Below are 16,512 nucleotides of genomic sequence, written 5' to 3'. Positions count from 1 at the left end.
ACCAAAAGAACGCTCCACCCTCTCAGCCTTCCGCTCTGAGTGGTCCTAGAAAGATGGACACAGGTCCAGACACCTCAAGCTCACCCTGGCTCTATACAAGCAAAGCTTGATGATCCCTAAGTTTAGAGGTGGCCAGTATCCTGACTTTAGCTCCTAGCTCTCAGGAGGATCAAGTTTTGCCTCGGGACTGCAGTAGGGTTGGAATTTTGGAGGCCCAGATGCTTCATAGATGAGTGACTAACAAACCTTTTTCTTATTCCCACATCAGAGAAGTTATCTTTGGGGTCGTCTCTGAGAAAGAGCAGCATACCTGGTGAGTTCACCTGGACTGATCTGGGCTGGAACAAGTATTCCTAGGAGTTTTCATGATTAATTATTTTTAGCAGTGTTACTCCCCTCTCCCCAGAAAAAAACCTTGTACAGAGCCCCATAATATAAAGCTGATCTGTTCCACCTGAAGTAGACCCAGAGTGAAGTCCTTGGGGCCTATGCGGAAAGCAAAGGTGTTGTTTACAGGAAAGAGGAATCAACACAAAGGGCAGGCTAGAATCTTTGTGTAATGCCCACCCTGCATCCACTCCCCAACCCAGGGAAGCCCAAAGGTCTCTCCCTATGGTGGATGGCACTTGGTGGGTTCCAGGTCTAGGCCTAAGTCAAGATAAGGGCTCCTTGTTCAACAGGACTTGTGAGAACAGTAGCCCAGAAGTTATTCCTCGGCACAAGCCCAGCACAGTACCCACCACCCACATGGATTTCTGGAGTCCAGAGGACCCTGCCACACCATCAAGGAACACCCTGTGGCAGGGATGATCTGTACTCTCAGCCCAAGCAATCGCATGGCACTGAGCACAGACCACTCACTACCTGTGAACCTAACTCCCGGCCTCTTCCCTCCCCACTGCCTTCCAGGGGCCCTTCCCCAGTAATATAGAGGAAGCAAAGGCGAGAGGGTGGCCAGAGGCTTTGGCAGAGTGACATTTATTTGCCAGGTTCAGCAGGTACACAGCCCACCGACCTTCATACACCAGAGCAGACCCACAGGCATGCAGGGAGAAGGGCAGGACTACCCCCAAGTGCCAAGCGAGGGCCAGGACCAGTGCGGCTGCCTGCCCAGGCTGTAGTGGGGTCTGACAAAGGGCACCTGCCAGGAGCCTCCATTAGGAAACTGGGGAGCTTTGTTCCACTCCCTCATTCCAGCAAAAGCAACTCAGCATGGCTCAGAGGCACCTGGGCCTCTCTCCAAGCCTTGATAGAAGGGAAAGTGGGTCATAGACAGAGGGGGTTCCTCTCTATTTTGTTGTTGAATTGAGAGAGCAGAAAATCTGCCCCTGTGAAGGGCAAACCCCGAATCAGACTATGGGACACTGCCATACAGCAGGCCCCCAGGGATGGAGAGGACTGTGGACTGAGCCTGAGGGAGCCCATGTGGGAAGAGCCAGGGGCAGCACTCCTTGTTTGGCCCAGGGTAAGGACCCAGCTAGGCTGATACACTAGGTGCTGGGCCTGCACTCTGCCCTCCCAGATCTCATTGCCACATCCTCATTGCTCCTCCTTCCCCTTACAGGCCCAGGCAGTTCAGGGCACAGGGCAACCCACTGCAGGACCCAGGAGGGCAGGAAATAGAACAAGAGTCTTGGGAGAGACTTCCCAGGGACAAAGATGGAGGCTTCTAGCCTCCAACTCATTCTCTTTCACTTCTGAGGACCCCCATGGCTACCAAGCAGTGCCCCCAGCCATGTGACCAGTCTTGTCTTAAAGCATACTGCCTGAGATTATAGCATTCTCTATACCAGCCTGTTTCCACTCCTAGAGCAGCCCACACACCACAGGCACATACCTTCATGTGCAGGAGCCTAAGACCGCTGACAGGGCCTCGCTGGAGGACCAGCTCTCAGGGCAAGGCCACCCAATTTAGGGCCTGGGAGAGGATGGGACCTGCAGGGCCTGCCTGGGGGAATTGTGAGGCAAAAAGGGAAGGGGAAGGGTGCAGGGACCTCCTGAGTATCCCTAGAGCAGCATCCCACAAGAAACAGAAACTGATGAAGCTAGCAAGACAGAAAAGCCACAAGGAATCCATGCAGGGGCTGGGGCTGGTCCTGCCTCTGGCCTGCCCACCACTCACACACATACACACAGGAGATGAAACTGCTCTCCTGTGGCCCCCAGACATGCCCCATGCTGGGAGGCTGGGGCGGGGGGGAGCGAGGGCATCATGCCAGTGACTCTCTGTACAGTGAGAAGCCCCTCATCCACTCTCCCACCCTCCTGCCCATCCTCCGCCCCCCCACAGCCTGCCCACTCAGCTGGTCTCCTCCCTCCGAGACTCCTGGGCAGAGCCAGCAGCCTCTTCCCCTTTACTAGAGGGTGGAGCCTGGCCTGTTGCGCCCCCTGGGGCTGTGCTGTCCGGCTGGGCCAAAGCCGGCTCAGGGGTGGCAGCAGCCTTGGTGGCCGGTGTGGCACTGCTTTGGGTAGTGGGCACGGTGCTCTCTTCCACGGCTGGTGTGGCTCTCCCATCAGTGGCTGGAGTAACACTTCTGTCGGTGGCTGGGGTGACACTCCCATCAGTGGCTGGGGTGATGCTCCCATCAGTGGCTGGGGTGATGCTCCCATCAGTGGCTGGAGTGGCACTGCCATCTGTGGCTGGGGTGGCACTACGGTCTGCAGGGGCTACATTATCGCTCTTCGTAACATCACCCGCTGTGGCTGGGGTGGCACTGCCCCCAAGGGCTGGGGCAGCTCCACTTGCGGCTGTGGCCCCGCCTGCAGCCCCAGGGGTGGCAGTGTCTGTGGCTGGGGCAGACTGGGCTGCAGCCGTGCTGGACTGCTCTGGTGCCCTGAGCCGTTTCATGAGGGTGGTCACTCGGACAGCCTTCTGAAAGAAGGACAGTGGAGACAGGCTCAGAGCGAGGCTTACAGAAGCTGGATCCATTCCTTTGCGAAGGCCAAACCCAGACCATTCCATCATGCTCTGGCTGCCTCTGACCAACCCAGGGCCAGGGACCCAGCTGCTCAGCACACCTGCCTAAGGTAGTAGCAGTGGCTACAGCTACACCTGATGGTTGAAGAAAAGCCTGTGTGTGGCTGCAGGGGTGTGATGCAGGCAAGAAACTGTGGTGCCAGAAGGAGCACTTGGGATCAAGCCAGGAAAGGGAGCCATCCAAGCCTTACCTTCCACTTAGCCCTGGCAAAGTTCTTTTCAATCTGGGCACAGACACCATCCTTGATGTTCTTATCAGAAGCAGCATTGCCAGAAATCCTGGAAAGGGTGCAAGTGCGTCTGGATCTGAGGGGGTATGGCCTTCATGGAGACTGTGCCCAGCCCTTTCCTTGTAAGATCCAAGGGTTACCAGGCAGACCCTCTGGGCTGGCCTGAGCTCTGGGTGCCCCCTGAACCCCAATTTGAGGCCTCAAGGATAGATGCTGCTAGGTGTGAGGAGGACAGAGGCCAAGGGACCCCTGGCCTCTCCTCCCATCCTCCCTGGGCCCTGCTCACCACTCATGGGAAATGGCCTCTTCCGCGGTGATCCGCTGGTCTTGCTCCACCTCCATCAGCCTTGTGACCAGGTCTTTGGCTGGGGACAAAGCCAGGGAGAGGCTAGGCTTGGGCACCCCATTTCACTGTCTAGAGGTGATGAATGGGCTCGGGGATAGGATCAGAGTCCAACAGAGGAGGCTGAGAGCAGTCCCCCACGCCAACCCTTCACTCTGCCCTCATGCTGGGCACCTCCTCACCCGCCTGCGAAATGTCATCCCAGTATGGAGAGTCAAACTCATAGTCGCCAGCCAGGATCTTGCGGAAGAGATTCTTGTCGTGGTTCTCATAGTCATCTTCCTCCACCTCCTCATAGAAAGGTGGATTCCCTGAAAGCCTGCGCAGGGGCCCAAGGACAGGGTCACTCAGGAAGGCCATGGACACAGACCCCCACCCCACCTGGCTGCCAGGCTGTTTGCCGGCTTATCCACTCACAGGATGTACATGATGACTCCAATGGCCCAGCAGTCCACAGGGCGTCCATACCGCTGCCGGCCTACCACCTCTGGGGCTGCAAACAGTGTCCACCTGCTGGTCAATATCAGGCCTGGCCAGGCCTTGTACCGCTCACACCCATTTGCTGGGATAGGGACTTCCTTCCCCCCCCCTACCCAGAGCCACTCATTGAAGGCTGTGTCCCACCCTGCCCCGCCCCACTCCCTGCTTGCCCAGGTACTCAGGGGTCCCACAGGGCTCCTTGATGAGGCCATTCTCTAGCTTAGCCAGGTGAAAGTCGCTGATGACGATCTTTGAGTTCTTCAACCGGTTGTAGTAAACCAGGTTCTCCAGCTGCTCCAACCAGGAATGGCATGTGGGTGGGCAGAGGAAGAGACCATGAAACCCTCAGAGGCTGGACCACGGCCCTGAGGTGCTGCCCACCCCAGCCCCAGGCCGGCTGCCAATTGACCCTTTGACCTGATTGCTGGCCTCACCTTGAGGTTCCTGTGCACGATCTTGAGTGAGTGCAGGTAGGCCACCGCCTCCAGGACCTGCCGCACCACGTTGCTCGTGTCTCGCTCCGAGTAGTAGCCCTGGTCCAGGATCCAGTCAAACACCTCCCTCCCCGTGGCCCTGAGGGACACCAGCCCCTGAGACCGGCGTGGGCAGGATCGGGGGTGGGGCAGGAGCATGTGGGCAGGCTGCCTACACCAGGCAGCTGACTGGGCAAGGCACAGGGACCTGGGACCCCAAGGATCCAGAAGGGGGGCTTTCCCTGGCTGCAGAGGGCAGAGCAGATAAAGACCTGGGGGACTGAGGAATCCTGGAACCCCAGACCCACACTCACAGCTCCAGGAAGATAAAGTACTCCTTGCGGGTCACAAACACATCCACCAGTTGCAGGATGTTGGGATGCTTCACCCTGGCAACAGAGAGAAGAACCAGTAGATAGGGCTGGCTGAACCCCTAAGAGAGGCTCTGGTTGCCACTGTGAGCCACAGCAGACTAACTGGCCAGAGGCTGGTACTGCTTGAGGTGTCCGGACCTCGAGGCCCTTCCCGGCTACCTCCCCTACCCCACCCCACCACTGGGCCTCATACTCACATCTTGAGGATGCCTATCTCGTTCTTGGCTGCCTTCCGCACCTTGCGGCCATCCCGCTTCTGGAATTTCTTGCAGGTGTGCAGCTTGCCTGTTGTCTTGTCCTTGGCCCGGAAGATCTCACAGAACTCCTCACTGCAGCCAGCAGGCACTCCACTCAGCCCTGGCTTCAGCGTGGGCTGTACTCTGCTCCCCTTTCTCCAGCCCTTGCCCGCCCACCCTTGCCCAACAGACCCGGCACTCACGTCTTGATGACCTGTCCCAAATCATATCTGTCAGTCACCTCCGATGGCTGGTTATAGTTCTTCTTGTCACCCAGAGTCACACACCCAAACGGCATTGCCGGGCTCTGAGCTGCGGGCAGGATGGAGTCTGGTTCAGCTGTACCGCAGCCCACTTCTCCCCACAATGTAAAGGTTGCGTTTGGGAAACCCCAACCTGTCTCAGACCAAGTCAGAGGCAGAGTCTATACCAGGAAGGGCTAGAGGGTGATCAGGCTCAGATCCAGTGCCTGCTTTTTCTGGCTGTACCTCCAACCACTCAGCTTGGCTGCCCGAACTACAACAAGCCCCTGCGCTTATGAAAAATATAGTAAACTGACATATCCGTGAATCACTTTGCATTATATACAATCAAAAGAAGATTTATCAAATGATTTATTTAAATTTCAGTAATTCCACAGATGAAGGGGGCTGTATCTACCCACCCATCAGAGAATCATCTCCGCAAGTCTGAAGATGCCAAGTGTTGGCAAAGATGTGGAGAACACGAGCACTGCTGGTGGATGGCAAGTCTCCCCTTTGCAAAACAGTTTGGTAAAACTACTGAAGTCGAACATATCCTGTGCACCAACAATTGCACTGCTAACTATGTACATTTGTGCAGCAGGACACTCGTACAAGAGTGCTCATGGCTGCAATATTCAGAATTGCCCCAAACTGGAAACAGCCCACATATCCATCAAGAGCAGGATGTACTGTGGTAGAGTCAGTCACACAATGGAATATTGTTACAAAACAATGGAAATGAGGAGCTACAGCTCTACACAAGCACATGGTCAATCTCACCAATACAGTGTTGAGTGAAAAAAATACCAAATACATATAGTGTGATTCTACTGATACAGAGTTCAAAACAGGCAGAACTACCTATACTGTTTAAGGATACAGACATACTGGTAAAATTATAAAGAAACACTAGGAAATAAACACCATGAGTCTTTCTAAGAGAAACAAAGAGGTTGTGATTGGTGGTGGGGGGATTCTGGAGGACCTATTTCTGAACCTGAGAACCACCTGAGTCGTGGTTTAACAGGTGTTCAACTTTATAATAATTTGTAAAAATGTACATACGCGTATTGGGCTCATTCCTAGATCTTTCTTATATTTCACAAAAAAAAATGTTAATAAAAATTATGGCTATCCATACTGAAGAATACTTGATAGCTATTAAAAAGCATAAAATAGATTAAAATGTGCTGCTGTAGGACAGTCTCTGAAAAAAAGCAGGGGACAGAATGGTGGGTAAAGGGTGCTACATTGGGGTAAATTTTTTAAAGTTTATATACCTGTGTACACTCACAGACTATTTTCTGGGAGAAAATAAGAGTTATCTTTGGGGGAAAGAATTGGGTGTCAGAGGGGCAGATTTATATCTATTGTTTATTAATTTTCTGTTAGGATTTGTACTGTGATTACTTTTACTGATTTAATAAATACTGCAGGAATTCCCTGGTGGCGCAGTGGATAAGACTCCACGTCCCCAGTGCAGGGGGCCCGGGTTTGATCCCTGGTCAGGGAACTAGATCCCACATGCATGCCGCAACTAAGAGTTCACATGCCACAACTAAGGAGCCCGTGTGCTGCAACTAAGGAGCTGATGAGCCGTAACTAAGGAGCCCGCCTGCCACAACTAAGACCCAGTGCAACCAAATAAATAAATAAATAAATAAAAATAAATAAATATTGCTTGGGGGATTCTTCAGAGGGAGAACCCCCATCTGGGTAGAGAAATGAGGAAAGGCTTTGAGGAAGAAGCAGCATTAGGGCTGGGCCTTAGAGGGAAAGGATTTGCCAGGAGGCATGAAGGGGTAATGGTCCAGAAAAGCAAGACAAGCCTGCCTAGTGCCTCACTGCCAGGGCCCGCAGGAGACCTGGACCATCAGGTCCAGGGGAGAGGCCCCTGGCCAGGGGTGGCTATTCCAGGCACAAGGATGACCACATGCAGCTGACTCCAGTAGGTTCCAGGCACTCTGGCACCCGGAGCATGGCACCCCACGGGTCTGCAACCCTGCCAGCCCAATCCTCACTTGTGGTGCTGAGTGGACTGGCTCCAGCACCCACAGGAAAAGGCACTCACGGCCCTTGCTCAGAGGTAAACTTCAGGAGGGGAATTGGTGACAGTGTCAGGACATTTCCAGACCTGACCCAGAGTCAGCCTCCTTAATGCCTGGTTGGTGTGACACTGGGATGATAACACACTTCACACTGAGGCTGCATTGAAACTGCTCTGCCTTGCTGACTGTGCATAGTCTCCCTCCACCCCGATTAGCACTTGCTATGCAAAGGGGCTGGGCTGGGGCCTTGGCTACCTAGATGCCCCCTACCTGAAGTGACTCATAGCCACAGGGTAGTGGAGGAGAGAGGAAGCCACCACCAGAGAAAGCAGCTAGGTCAGAGGGACTCTGCCAGCCAGGGTCAAAGGCCAGGACCCACACAAGCCCCCTGGTCAGCCCTGGCTGCTGCTTGCTTCCTCCCAGGTGGAGGCTACCCACTTCCCAGGGCACCCAGTCCTGAAAGTTCTCCCTCAAATTTGCCCTCCGCTTTAGGGAACAAATTCCATCATTCCCGCATCCAGGTTCTTTGGGCTCAGGCAACACAAACGCATTTCATCAGTGTGATTCAAGCTAGGGCTTAAGCCATCTTGTGAGGCACTGCAGAGGCAAACAAGAGAAGCTTTGAAGATCGTCCCTGCCTGCGTATCTTTGCCGCCATGGTCACAGCCCTGCTCCTGCATCTGCCGGGAAGGAGCCTATGGCTAGAATCCCACTCTCACAGCTGAGAGCAGAGGCATGGCCACCCACCACTGCCGGCCACCCATCTCTATGCCCAAACAATCCGGGGGAGGGGGCTTGCATCAGTCCCCTCAGTGGCTCTTATGTGCAGCGATTCCCTTCCCAGGCTGCAATCCAAGGGCCCTGTACTGGGTGGGAGGGTTGTACCCCAGCCTACAGGTCCCCCAGGAGGACTGGGAGGGACCTGTGTCCCAGCTCTGCTGCTCTGCTTACACTATTCCCTCTGGCAGGAATGCCCTTCCCCCAAAGCCTCCCATCAGTATCCTATTTGTCACGGCAGAGTTATTTTTAACATTAAAAAAATCAGCAACTACCTAAACAACCAACAACAGGTGACTCGCCAGCTCAACTGTGTCCACCCAATGGCAGGAATTGTGGGCACTGGCAAGGGCACTGCCCATCCTGGCCTCTCTGTGGAGCAGCCTCCACATGAGCTAGGTGCTGAGACCAGGGCTAAATCTCTTCTTTCATTGTGATTTCTGACATTATAAGGTTATTTGTGCCACAGATGGGCTGCAACAATCCTGAAGCTCCAGGCTCAAAACCTCCCTTCGCTGAGATAACTTCCACAAACTCCACCTCCACCCACCCCACACCAAGAGCTCCCTGCTCAGCCGCACGGCGTGGGAGGTTTTGTACGTGCCTGTCCCTGATCTTGGCCCAGCTTTTGGCCGTGCATAGGCACTCGTACCCGCAGGGACCCAGGGCTGATCATGGGGGTCTGTCTCCACCACGGAAATCCGGGCCTCTGCTCAGTCACATCAGCCTGGAGCCATGTCCTGAAGCCTCATGGCAGGGGCAGGGACAGATCTGTCTCCTCCCTCCCACGGCGGCCCTGATCTCAGCCAGTCACTGCCTCTCCTCACCAACCTAACTGCACTCACTTGCCTCCACCCCCAACCTGGCCCCAGGGCGAAGAGAGGAGAAAAGGGGGCCCTGCTTCAGATTAGCATCTTGGTCCCCTCCACCCCCACCCACTCTACCATCTGCTACCCACTGCTGCTGCCTAGGAGGCTGCCGGTGTGCGTACCAAGCCCCTGGCACCTGCTTGCAACAAGGGGGCCCTGGCCCCAAAGCAGGGAGAAGCTGAGGGACGGCTTCAAGAACAGTAGAAGGCCAGGCAGAAAGAGGGTGTGCATTTCTCACCCCCATGGCCTGGACAGCCCAGACTCAGCATCCAACAATAGAGAGCTCCCCGCGCAATGACACGGGACCTGGGCTCGACCTTAAGTCCACACTGGGACATGGGAGGGCACAGAAGTCCCATAGCTGCCATTTCCCTAAAGACATGGTTCCTTCCATTCTCTGCAGAGAAACTGACTGGTGTGCACAGGGGCGGTCCAAAGGGAGCTTGGGGGAAGTGCAGAGACTGGGGGAGCCTCTAAGGGAGCCTGAGGGCCAAGCATTCCCTAGCTACTGCCTGCTCCTCAGGTCTGGCCCCTCAGGCAACGCTGATGGAGCCTCTGCCTTGGTAATAAAGGGTCCCCTAGGGACCCTACTGTAGCCTAAGACAAGTCTGGCCCAGGGGAAGCCCGAATAGGACAGAGGCCAGCTCCAGAGGCCCAGGGGTCCCACAGAGAGTCCTGGCCCCTCCTCTACTGGGGTCAGCCTGATTCAAGCCCCACCTTTTGTAGCCATAAACAGGAGTTACCTGCCACCCTGGTCCTCTGCCATGCGGGGCTTCAGACCTTGCAGTAAACCTAGGGAGGCCAGGGGGTGCCCAGGAGGCCTCCAGCTGCTTCCCAACAACTGTGGGCAACACCTCCCAATTTAGTGGCAGCTGTGAACACCAGCCTGCAGGCAACCCCTCCCCTTCCCTGCTCTCTCTCAGGGACTGGGGCTGGGTTTCCTGCTGTAATAGACATGCCTAGGCCCAAGCTCTGCCCAGCCTGCCGCAGAGACCTCACCCGCAGGATGCAGGGCGGGCAGAAATAGAGACCTCACTCTCAGGTCTGTGTCAGGGGGCAGAGTCAAGTTTCTCGCCCACCATCCAACTGCTTTAGGTAACTGGGCAGGGAGCTGCCCTGGCTGGGCCTCAGGCTCTAGCTAAATCATGGTCCGTAGTTCCTGCTGCTGACGCTCTCCCACCTAATGAGGGCGCAGGCAGAGGGCGGGGGTGCTCTCCAGTCTCAGGGGTGGGCATGCGATCAGGTGCTGCCTCCAGAAAGTTCAGCCTTCAATATGCAGGCAGAGCCAGAGCCAGCTGGCCCCTTCCAGGCACCTGGGGTCCCCATCTTTGAGCCCCTGAAGGAAAATTCACTGGGGGCCCTGCTTCCCTCTGAGCGGAGGAGGGGAAATTCAGGGAAGGCCCCAGAGTAAAGGGTTGCTATGGTGATGGAAGTTTTTTAAACCGGAGAAGGGAGGGGAGGGGAGGGGAGAGGTGTTATTCAAATTCTCCAAGAATTCCCTGAGACTTTGGCCTGATTCTTTCCCCATGGGTTCTGTGACCCTGGTCCCCATCAAGGAAGGGGAGGTGGGGAACTGAGAAACTTTAGAAAAGAGAGGGGCAGGGACACAGAAAGACAAAGGCAGAATCTGTGATGGAAAAGGAGTAAAGAGTCGACATAGTAAAAAGGATGCAGGCACAAGAACACAGGAGGGAAGGTGGGCAGGGGGTTTCAAAGGGGCCTGTGGATGCCCAGCAGAGCCCTAAGGCCTCCATGACCATGTGCTCTGCACACCTGGACCAGGAGCTGCCCCTGATGCCTGGACCTCTGAGACTGACCCCTCCTGTCTAGACATGCACTGAACTTGGTGTGGGACAGCCGTAGCTCTGGGAAAGAGGCCAGCTGTTGCGGTCCCCTCAGAACAGTTCCTCAGCCTCTCTCCCTGTCATCACAGCAGCTTAGGTGAGGCAGGTCCAACATGTCGAAGGCACAGGCTTGGGGGATGGAAATGAAGCTTGGAGACCTGGCTGCTTCCCTTTACAGCCCCTCCTCTCAGCTGACCCAGCTCTGCCTAGACTCCCCAGCCACCCCCACCCCCATCTGCTGTCCTCTGGAGGCCTTGGGTCCCCAGGGCCTCTCTTGCAGCTCAGCCTAATTCCCTGCCACCACCGTCCCCCTCCCCGACAGTGGATCCTGTCTGAGGGCCAGAAACAGCACCCCAAGCAAGCTAGAAACAGGACAACAACTGCACAGCATCCCTCCACTATGCCTCAGTTTCCCTGGATGGAGATCACTGACTCTGTGGTCTTCTCCCAGGGCAAGGACTGCCCACCTGCCAGGACAAGGGCTGGAGAGGAGGGCCAGAAGCTGATACGGGAAAGGCAGCCTATGGCACCTGGAGGCCCACACCAAATGCTGTAAAAGAAAGGAAGAGAGACCTCTTCTCCACCACAGGGCCCGGCGCCTGACACCAAGGGGAGTGGAGACACCAATTTCCCAGCTGAGGAAACTGGGGCCCAGCAGGTACCTAAAGCTGGCAGGAATCAACTGGGAGTGGGGGGCAGGAAGGGCACCAGGTCTCCGCAAGCGGTCCTGGGCGGGGGTGGGGGGGGTGTTGCTCAAAGCCTGGACCTTGGAGGAGGGTGGCAGGACAGGGGCTGGACTGCTGCAGACTGAGCTTTTGGTGAGGGACAGAGAGCCCTGCTCCCTGGGAGGGAACCTGGTGAAGCAGGCTCTGCCTAACGGTGCGGACAAAAGCAGTTTGGCAGAGCTATGGGGGGCTGGGAGAGCCTAGGGTCTCTGCCAGACACTACAGGGTGGGGAAAGCAGAAACTCACTCGCTCATTGTTCACCCTGCCAGCCGGGGGCCCTGCTCCCCATCGTGCTGCCACCCTGACCCCCTTCCCCAGTGCTGCTGACTCGCCCCCGCTGGCACAGCAACACACATGCGGGAGGCACACGTGTGAGCACCCAGCCCCGCACCTCCCAGCAGAAACATGTGCGTCCCCCAACCCCACCGCGCAGCGCTGGGTCGGTGTCCTGGACCCCCGGCGGGCCCTCGAATTCAGGCTTGGAAGATGGATCTTGGCTAGGGGGCTGCTGGTCCCCAAGGGCTTGAGCCTCCTCCCCCACCCCGCGGCAGCCCCGCCCAGCCCCCTCCAGGTTGTCGCCCATAAAGAACTCTCGTTGTCATGGAAATTAGTGACTGCTTAGCGGGAGGGAGGGGGCCCGGGGGCAGTTGGGAGGGGCCGGAGGCGGCTCTGGGAGTCCAGAGGTACAGCTGAGCCCTCGGCCCCTACCCCCACGGGGCACCACGAATGTTGGAGGGTTAATGTTTTCACAATTAGGAGCCCAGCGAGACGGAGGTGGGATGGGGGACAAGGAGGGGAGATTGGCCTGGACTTGAGTCTCAGAGGCTTCCCTTGGGACCCCCGAGCCGTCTGAGGCGATGGGGAACTTTAGCCCAACCCCGCACGCCGAGCCCTGGATCTGCAGAGCCCGCGTGCTCTGCCCCCGCCGGGACCCCAAGCCCTTGCAGCGCCCCGGCGCACTCGGCTACCCGAACCTCGAGCCAGAGACTCAATCCCCTAAGACCCCACAACGTACGTTCCGGGGGCGCCACCCCCTCCCGGGTCACCCCGCACCTGCAGCGCTGGTCGGTCACAGGGAGGAAGCGATCGCGGGTTCAGTGGGGCGCCGAGGGCTCCGGGGGCGGCGGGCAGAATCCGCTCCGGGCACGCGGGGCAGACGCGGCGCCAGCTGCAGCCACTTGGGCTCGCGAACCTCCAGCATCTCCCGCCGCTCGCCGGCTCCGGATTCGCACCCCGGGCCGGGGGCGGGCTGGGGGCGGGGCCTCCCTCAGCCGGCTCCGCCCCGACCCTGGAGGAGCCTGAGCCCGGAATCCCACTCGAAGGAGGGCTGAGGAGGGGGTGGCAGCAGAGAAGGTGAGCACTGGCCTGCCCGGCCCTGGCCAGGCTTTCAAAGGCTCCCTTAGGCCCTTGGACTGACCGGGCAACAAGGACCGGAGGGGTCTTCCTATGCCCATTGTAGAGGGTGCGGAGTAGAAGGTGTGGGGAAAGCCTGAGTCCTGGAGCTGCACAGGAGTGTCTTGGCAGATAGTGGTCCCCAGGGGACTGGCGTTCCGCCCAGCTCCCAAAACCTGACCCAAAGAGTGGAACCCACTTAGAACCAAGTGGGCAGTCGCTAGGGCAAGCTGTGCTACAGACAGGCCTCCCCTAGCTAGTAAACACACTGGGGTGTGTGTGTGTGCAAGTGAGGGCTCCATACCTTGGTGGCAGAGTCTCCTACCCATCCTCCCCTCCCCTCCTGCAAGGTCCCATCCAGGGTGGCTGGCCCAGCCTACCTCCTCCTGTGTGGCACTGAATTTCTCAAGCTCTATAAGTTACCTATGACATGGCATAGACTCTGCTTTCTTGACAGTTTAATCACCCTCGAACCCTTCATGAACAGCATCACTACTGGTGGCCTGGGCTGGGATATGGGGGTACAGGAGAACTACAGCACCATGGTGCCCCACCAGACCTGGCCCCTGACTGGAGGAGGCTGAGAACTGCCGGGAAGAGCCTCTGAAGGAAGTCCTTGGCCATTTCTCTGTCCCTTGTCACAGAGGCACATGGACCAAATGCTTGCCCCGCCCCCCCGCTAACCTTGAGGCCAGTATCTGAAGGCCAGACTTAGGCTTCTCTGTGCCTGAAACTGGGCTCCACCCAACCAGAACCCTCTCAGCGAGCCTTCTGACCCCATCCTGGGTGGGGTCATCTCCAAACCCCTGGCCATGTTGACTGAGTCTCTCCTGGATGGTTCCCCACAGCTGCTGACAGGAGTGACTGCCCAAGTTAGGAAGTTGGAGCTCGTGCTGGGGCTGGAAGTCTAGCCTGGGAAATGACTGCTAGATCAGGACCCCTCAATATCTTTCTCGAGAGGGGGTGTTGAGGAGCCCTTCACATCCTTCCCTGGTTTGGTCACTGCTTCCAGGCCAGGTGGGTGTCACCTCTGGGCTCCCTGGGCTCTGGGTGATCTCATTCATGGCACCAACTCCACCACTGGGTAGGAATCTCCTGGCAAGCTGGGCATCTGCAGGGCAGAGCTCTGTGTCTCATCTCAGTATGCTAAGTTCATGTCTGCAGAATGAATGAATGTCCTGGCACTCAGTCTTTCCTGCTGTCTGCCCACTGTCATTGAAACAATGGTTCCCTTCATTGTATGGTGCATCTGATCCATGGCTTGCTGACCCCACACATGGCACACACATTTTCTGCCTTTCCTGAAGATCATGGCTATCCAGGCACAGAGAAGCTGGGCCACGGAGAAGCTGGAATGTGGGGGATTTAGAGGCAGGGGAAGAGGTGGCTCGCTAGAGCCCTGCCTGCTGCTGGCAGTGCTCCACCTCTTCTTGGTCCCGTGCACACTCCATGTGCCTGTGGGTGAGCACGTGGCAGGGTGTATGTGCACACATGTGATTATGTCTGTGTGTGTGTGCTCTTATGCCAAAGGAGATGGCAACAGCACAGTGTGTGCAGCGGTGCCCAGGGGCACATGTGTTTGCGTTCTGTGTGCACCCAGGCATGCTTGCTTGCATGTGCACATGGACGCTGTAGCTAGCTAGTCCCTAGAGCCACTGTTCCCCTTCCTACCTGACACAGGCCTCAGGATCGTGGGGGCTGACTCACAGTGTGAAAGCTGGACATGGGAAGAGGGTGGAGCATGCCCAGGGGTGGGTGGGGGCTGTGATGACCTTATATCATTGGCCATTTCTAGTCTCTCCACGAAGGGCAGCCCCTCACTCTCAGGTGTGTGTGGGGATAGCCAGGTCTTTGCCCTTTGTGGAGAGGGCAACCTAAAGGCGAGAACCCAGGGTTGGGACAGGGGCATGGCTTGTCCCTCAGCTCCCAGCCAGAGGGGCACCAGCAGGGTAGGGCTTCAGTGTCTTTTTTTTTTTTTAATTAATTAATTTATTTATTTATTTTGGCTGCGTTGGGTCTTCATTGCTGCAGTCGGGCTTTCTCTAGTTGCGGCAAGCAGGGGCTACTCTTCGTTGCGGTGCATGTGCTTCTCGTTGCAGTGGCTTCTCTTGTTGCAGAGCACAGGCTCTAGAGCACAGGCTCAGTAGTTGTGGCGCATGGGCTTATTGGCTCCGCGGCATGTGGGATCTTCCCGGACCAGGTATCGAATCCGTGTCCCCTGCATTGACAGGCGGATTCTTAACCACTGCACCACCAGGGAAGTCCCGGCTTCAGTGTCTTGGCTTCAACCTCCAGCTGCCCTCCAGGCAGAAAGTAGCAACACCAGCTGAATTCTTCCTCTCAGCTCTTCCAGGCCATGGAAGACATGGACCTTTATTCCTACCCCCACTATTCAGAGCCAGACAAGGTCAGGAGCCGTGGCTTCTAGCCACTCCCCTGGCCAGAGGGACAGCGGGAGGCCCTTTAAAACAGAGTGGAGTTTGGGACAAGAGCAGGGCAGTTGGCACTGGCATTGCCCCATAGCCTCTATGAAGATCTCCTGACGAGGCCTTTACCCTGGCCACCCTGTGGGCAGAGGCTGCCCATTTTGGGAGGCAGAGGAGGCAAAGGGACCCCAAAGTCGACAGTTCTGGCTCCCACCAAAACTTGATAGTCAGAGAGGCAGGATAAGGTGTGAGTCTCCATGTCCACAGAGACTACAAAGCAGGCCAGAGCCTCATCCCCCAGCTCAGGTTGTATCTCCCACCCAGGATTCAGGACTTATCAGCCCCCCCACCCTGATTTCCTGCCCCAGGGAACCAAAGGCCAGCACTCCTATACCTTCATATTCTGACTGGCTGACAGAAGCACCTGCCAAACCAGCATAGAGCTCCAGCCAAGGTTCTGACTTTAGGAGGTATCTGCATTATCAGGCCAGCTCCCCCAGGAAGCCCAGACTCTGACAGGGACCCTCCTTGGGGGTAACAAGTGCTCCAGGGCCCCAGCCATCTGTAGAACTGTTTGGCTGTTGTCAGTGTTGCTGGCCTCAGCGCCCCGTAGAGGGCCCAACATGGGGGAAGGCAAGCAGTCTTTTCCTCTGGAGCTAGGGGAGGGGGCTGCCCCCCCCCGCCCCCATGACTCACTCCAGGCTGTGTGGGTTATTACATTATGTTTGAAATTGCCATGGCAACGAGCTGGCAATCAAGGGTAATTGAGCTTGTCGCCAGGGCAACAGGGCAAAACCCACAGCCGCCACTCTCTGTGGTTGCCCTTGGGGTGCAATAAAGGTCAGGCTAGACCAGGGCCAATGCCAGCCGTGGGGCTCTGGGGCTCTCTGGAAAGGATAGGATTGCCAAGGCCCATGGAATTCCAGTGTGTAGAGGCAGGGTGTGCCTTGGGAGTGCCAAGGTCCCCATCCCTGACCACATGCCTGGACCCCTGCCCTTCCCTCCACCACCCTGTGCCTAAAATATGCCACAGTGGTCAAAAGAAGCAGAACCAGAAAGAACTTTTATGTGC

At 56.8% G+C, this 16,512-nt stretch overlaps 1 protein-coding gene across 2 annotated transcripts; it reads right to left on the bottom strand.

The window, feature by feature from the left end:
- Nucleotides 1–2,299: 2,299 nt before the first annotated feature.
- CAMKV (CaM kinase like vesicle associated) lies at nt 2,300–5,411 on the bottom strand. 2 transcript variants are annotated; one of them, XM_068558286.1, is made up of 11 exons: nt 5,317–5,411; nt 5,075–5,206; nt 4,818–4,892; nt 4,465–4,603; nt 4,201–4,321; nt 3,968–4,043; nt 3,733–3,869; nt 3,494–3,572; nt 3,169–3,256; nt 2,761–2,872; nt 2,300–2,658 (listed from the first exon to the last, which is right to left on the bottom strand). In XM_068558286.1, the coding sequence occupies exons 1-11, from the start codon at nt 5,409–5,411 to the stop codon at nt 2,300–2,302; spliced, it is 1,413 nt and encodes a 470-aa protein (XP_068414387.1). The 2 variants fall into 2 exon arrangements, with proteins under 2 accessions (XP_068414387.1, XP_068414386.1); XM_068558285.1 differs by having other exon boundaries at nt 2,300–2,872.
- Between the last annotated feature and the right edge of the window lie 11,101 nt (nt 5,412–16,512).

Source organism: Eschrichtius robustus, chromosome 12 (assembly GCF_028021215.1).
Source record: "Eschrichtius robustus isolate mEscRob2 chromosome 12, mEscRob2.pri, whole genome shotgun sequence".
In the NCBI taxonomy this organism is placed as follows: Eukaryota; Metazoa; Chordata; class Mammalia; order Artiodactyla; family Eschrichtiidae; genus Eschrichtius; species Eschrichtius robustus.
Note: the sequence above shows the minus strand (reverse complement) of the source record. Positions and strands in the feature narration are given on the sequence as shown.